This window comes from Nicotiana attenuata, unplaced genomic scaffold (assembly GCF_001879085.1).
Source record: "Nicotiana attenuata strain UT unplaced genomic scaffold, NIATTr2, whole genome shotgun sequence".
Classification (NCBI taxonomy): domain Eukaryota; kingdom Viridiplantae; phylum Streptophyta; class Magnoliopsida; order Solanales; family Solanaceae; genus Nicotiana; species Nicotiana attenuata.
This window is the reverse complement of record NW_017670558.1, coordinates 517,077-520,644: the sequence shown is the minus strand read 5'-3', so window position 1 is coordinate 520,644 and position 3,568 is coordinate 517,077. Positions and strand designations below refer to the sequence as shown.

Genomic DNA, 3,568 nt, shown 5'->3' with positions numbered 1-3,568 from the left:
ATGCTTGAACTCCCGTAAATTTTACGGGAGTTCCAGGATAACTATGCTGGAACTCCCGCAAATTTTACGGGAGTTCAAGCATAATTATGCTGGAACTCCCGCAAATTTTACGGGAGTTCCAGCAAGTATAATTGTCCAGTATAATATACTGGAGTTTGGAGCACTGGTGCTCCAGTCTCCCGCAAATTTTACAGGAGTTAGCAAAGTATACCGGTCCAGCATAATATGCTGAAGTTCGTACACAAATGCACCAGAACTCCCGTATATTATACTGGACCGGTCCCTGTTGCAGCAAAATAGTGGTTATTTTTCATTGACTTGATAAACGCTGGCTATTTTTCATTGACCAGTGTGAAAACTGGCTATACCATGATATTTCGCCTACAATAAGCCCCTGTTTGGCCATACATTTTCCCAAATTTAATTTGAAATTTATTTTCAAATCCCATGTTTGGCTATAAATTTGATCCACATTTTGGCCAAAACTCAAATCACATATTTGAAATCTCAAATTCAGCTAATAAGCTGAATTTGGGCCAAATTTCCAAAACTTGGGAATTATATACATGTTTTCCCAAAAAAATGTTGAAAAATATGTTTTGAAATCGTATGTCCAAACACATTTTCATCTTCAAACCAAACTTCACCCAAATCAGATTTTTCAAAATAAATTTGGGATCTATGGCCAAACGCTAGCTTAGTAGTTTGATAAGACCACAAATGGCCGAGAGTGATCTTCCACTTTCTCTCTCTCTATATATGCATGTTGAAACGTACGGTTCCTACAAATATCCATATTTAATAAATGGCTCCCTCGTTAATGAGCAGAAACGGAGTGGAAAAAAACGACAAGACGTTTCACAAGTTTTTTGAAACATGGCTAGCTGAGCAGAACCAAGAATTGAAAGAGCTTGTTTCTGTCTCGAGAGATGTAAGCAAAGGCAACAATATTGTGGTGGAAGAGAGGGTTTTGCTGCCACTCATTGAACGTGTTATACAACACTATGAGGGGTATTATGGGGAGAAGTCAAAATATACAGAGGAAGATGTTTTTGGGATGTTAAATCCCACATGGAGGAGTAATCTTGAGGGAGCTTTCTTATGGATTGGAGGTTGGAGACCAAGTATGGCCTTTCACTTGCTCTATTCAATATCAGGGTTGCAATTCGAACCTCGTCTTCCCCAGTTGATTAGAGGAATCACAACAGGTGACTTAGGGGACCTCTCCCCTGACCAAATAGGTAAGCAAGTGGTCAATCAAACACTCTTGCTTCGTCAGAAAATTATATTGTATATGTAGGTTAAAATATTACTCCCACTATGTCCCAAAAAGGATAATCCTTTTCCGATACTGTAAGTCAAACGAGCTGTTATATATATATATATATATATATATATATATATATATATATATATATATATATATATATATATAAAACTTAAATCATCTATTTGAATTCATAGTCAAAATTAAGAAGTTTGATTTTTGAAATTCGAAAAGTATTAAGTATCCTTTTTCAAACAAAAATATTATAAAAAGGGCAGATCGGTGCATTAAGCTCCCGCTATGAGAAGGGTCCGGAGAAGAGTCGGACTGCAAGGGTTTATTGTATGTATCAGTGGCGGAGTCACGTTATATGAAAGGGTGTCAAATGACATCCCTTCGTGGAAAAATACACTGTGTAGGTAGGTAAAAAAAAAATTTATATGTATATATACTATGTATTGACTACCTTAATTTCCTGGTATGTTTACTTTTATATATTTTGACATCCCTTAACGAAAATTCTGGCTCCGCCACTGGTATGTATTACCCAACATTTATGCAAAAGACTGTTTTCACGGCTCGAACCGTGACATCTGGTCACATGGCAACAACTTTACCGGTTATGAATATTCAAATTTCTTTCCAAAAGAATTTATTTACTTTTTTCAAAGTGTGAACACCTATAGTGAAATTTCTGCCTACGCCTCTGTAGGTAAGGTTGATGAACTGCAAAAGAAAACTATAAGGGAGGAGAAAGATTCGAGTGAGAAACTAGCCAGGGTTCAAGAAACAGTTGCAGATGCATCAATGGTGGAGTTATCCCATATTGTGACTCAGCTGATGATGATTAGTGGAAGTGGAGGAGGAGGAGGAAAAATACTAGAGGAAGAAGTGGAAGCAAATCTGGCAACTAAGGAGGAAGGTCTTGTAATAATCCTACAAAAGGCAGATAATCTAAGGCTAAACACTCTCAAGGAGATTTTAACCATTTTGACACCAACTCAAGCGATTCATTTCCTGATTGCTGCTGCTGAGCTCCATTTAAGGCTTCATGAGTGGGGTAAGAAAAAGGATGCAGCCGCCCTCCACTCTGATGCGGATCCGAAATTTTAATTAAGTAAATTTTAATATTTTAAAGTATTTTAATTAAATAAATTTTAGTATTTTAAAGTTATGATTTCATACGTATACACACTCCTGAATTGTGTTAGTTCGGGAAGCTACTTATAAGTATGATCTAGATCGCGGCTGGTCTTATGTAGGGTTGTTGTAAATTCTAAACACTAATAGTTTGTATGTGTATCCACGTGTAGCAAAATGGTACTAGTAGCTAAAAATGAAAAAAATATATACTATATAGTCTGGTTGTAGAAAAATGCTTATTAAATTTCAGAAGCCTTTCATTTGTGATAACTAACAACAGAAAACTACTCAATTTTTTGTTTTATTTTATATGTCATTTTTTCTGTTTTAATCAGTTTAAAAAATGACACATTTTTATATATAAAGGAAATTATAGTACTACTTGCCTCGCAATTATTGGTAGTTCTTTTGTCACGATCCAAAATCTAACATGTCGTGATGACGCCTATCGATGGTACTAGGCAAGCCGACTTTCCCAAAATATATCAGAAATCAAATATAAAAATACTTTAAAACCATCCATATCAGGAATTTTCGTAAAAAACAAAGTTGAACTAAAAAAAATAGAATCAAAGTGCGAAAAAACTAGCCCCAAATGTCGGGGTGTCACCAAGTCATGAGCGTCTAAGTATCAAAACTAATACAACCAATGTCTAAATACCAGTACAAAGCAGAAAGAAATATAGGGGTGACAAAGTCTTGCGGACGTTGGCAGCTACCTCGTAGTCTCCGGAACTCAATCACGCCTGAACTCAACGGTCTCCGTGCTCAAACACACCTGGATCTGCACATGAAGTGCATGGTGTAGTATGAGTACAACCGACAAAGCAAGTAACAGAAATAAATAAAGAATTGAGAAGCAGTGACGAGCTATACATAACAGTTTATTTGATAATTTTCAGAGTTTAAGAGTAAACACGAGTAAAATCAATTGCACAATTACCAAGTTCAAGTAAACAAAATATCAGCTAAATGCAGCAACAAAGGGAAACAGATGCAACCTCACAAGTACTGTCACTCAAGCTCTCAATAGCTCAACGCTCGGCTTCAGTCCTCAAAGCATATAGGTACCTGCGCTTACTGGTGGTGTTCAGACTTTGGAGGGGCTCCTAAAGTCCAAGTGCTATAATCTGCACGGACAACTCACGTGCCGCACAG

At 36.7% G+C, this 3,568-nt stretch overlaps 1 protein-coding gene across 1 annotated transcript; it reads left to right on the top strand.

Moving 5' to 3' along the window:
• Positions 1 to 744: 744 nt before the first annotated feature.
• Positions 745 to 2,567, top strand: LOC109240937 (protein DELAY OF GERMINATION 1-like). The gene is made up of 2 exons (XM_019407629.1): positions 745 to 1,241; positions 1,980 to 2,567. Exons 1-2 carry the CDS (start codon positions 806 to 808, stop codon positions 2,378 to 2,380), a joined length of 837 nt encoding a protein of 278 aa, XP_019263174.1. The 5' UTR covers positions 745 to 805; the 3' UTR covers positions 2,381 to 2,567.
• The last annotated feature ends 1,001 nt before the right edge of the window (positions 2,568 to 3,568 follow it).

What these genes read in the sequence shown, in the direction of transcription:
- LOC109240937 (XM_019407629.1), top strand. Translation starts at nt 806, where the DNA reads ATGGCTCCCTCGTTAATGAGCAGAAACGGAGTGGAAAAAAACGACAAG. An exon ending in CCTCTCCCCTGACCAAATAG is followed by an intron (nt 1,242 to 1,979) that starts GTAAGCAAGTGG and finishes ACGCCTCTGTAG; the next exon opens with GTAAGGTTGATGAACTGCAA.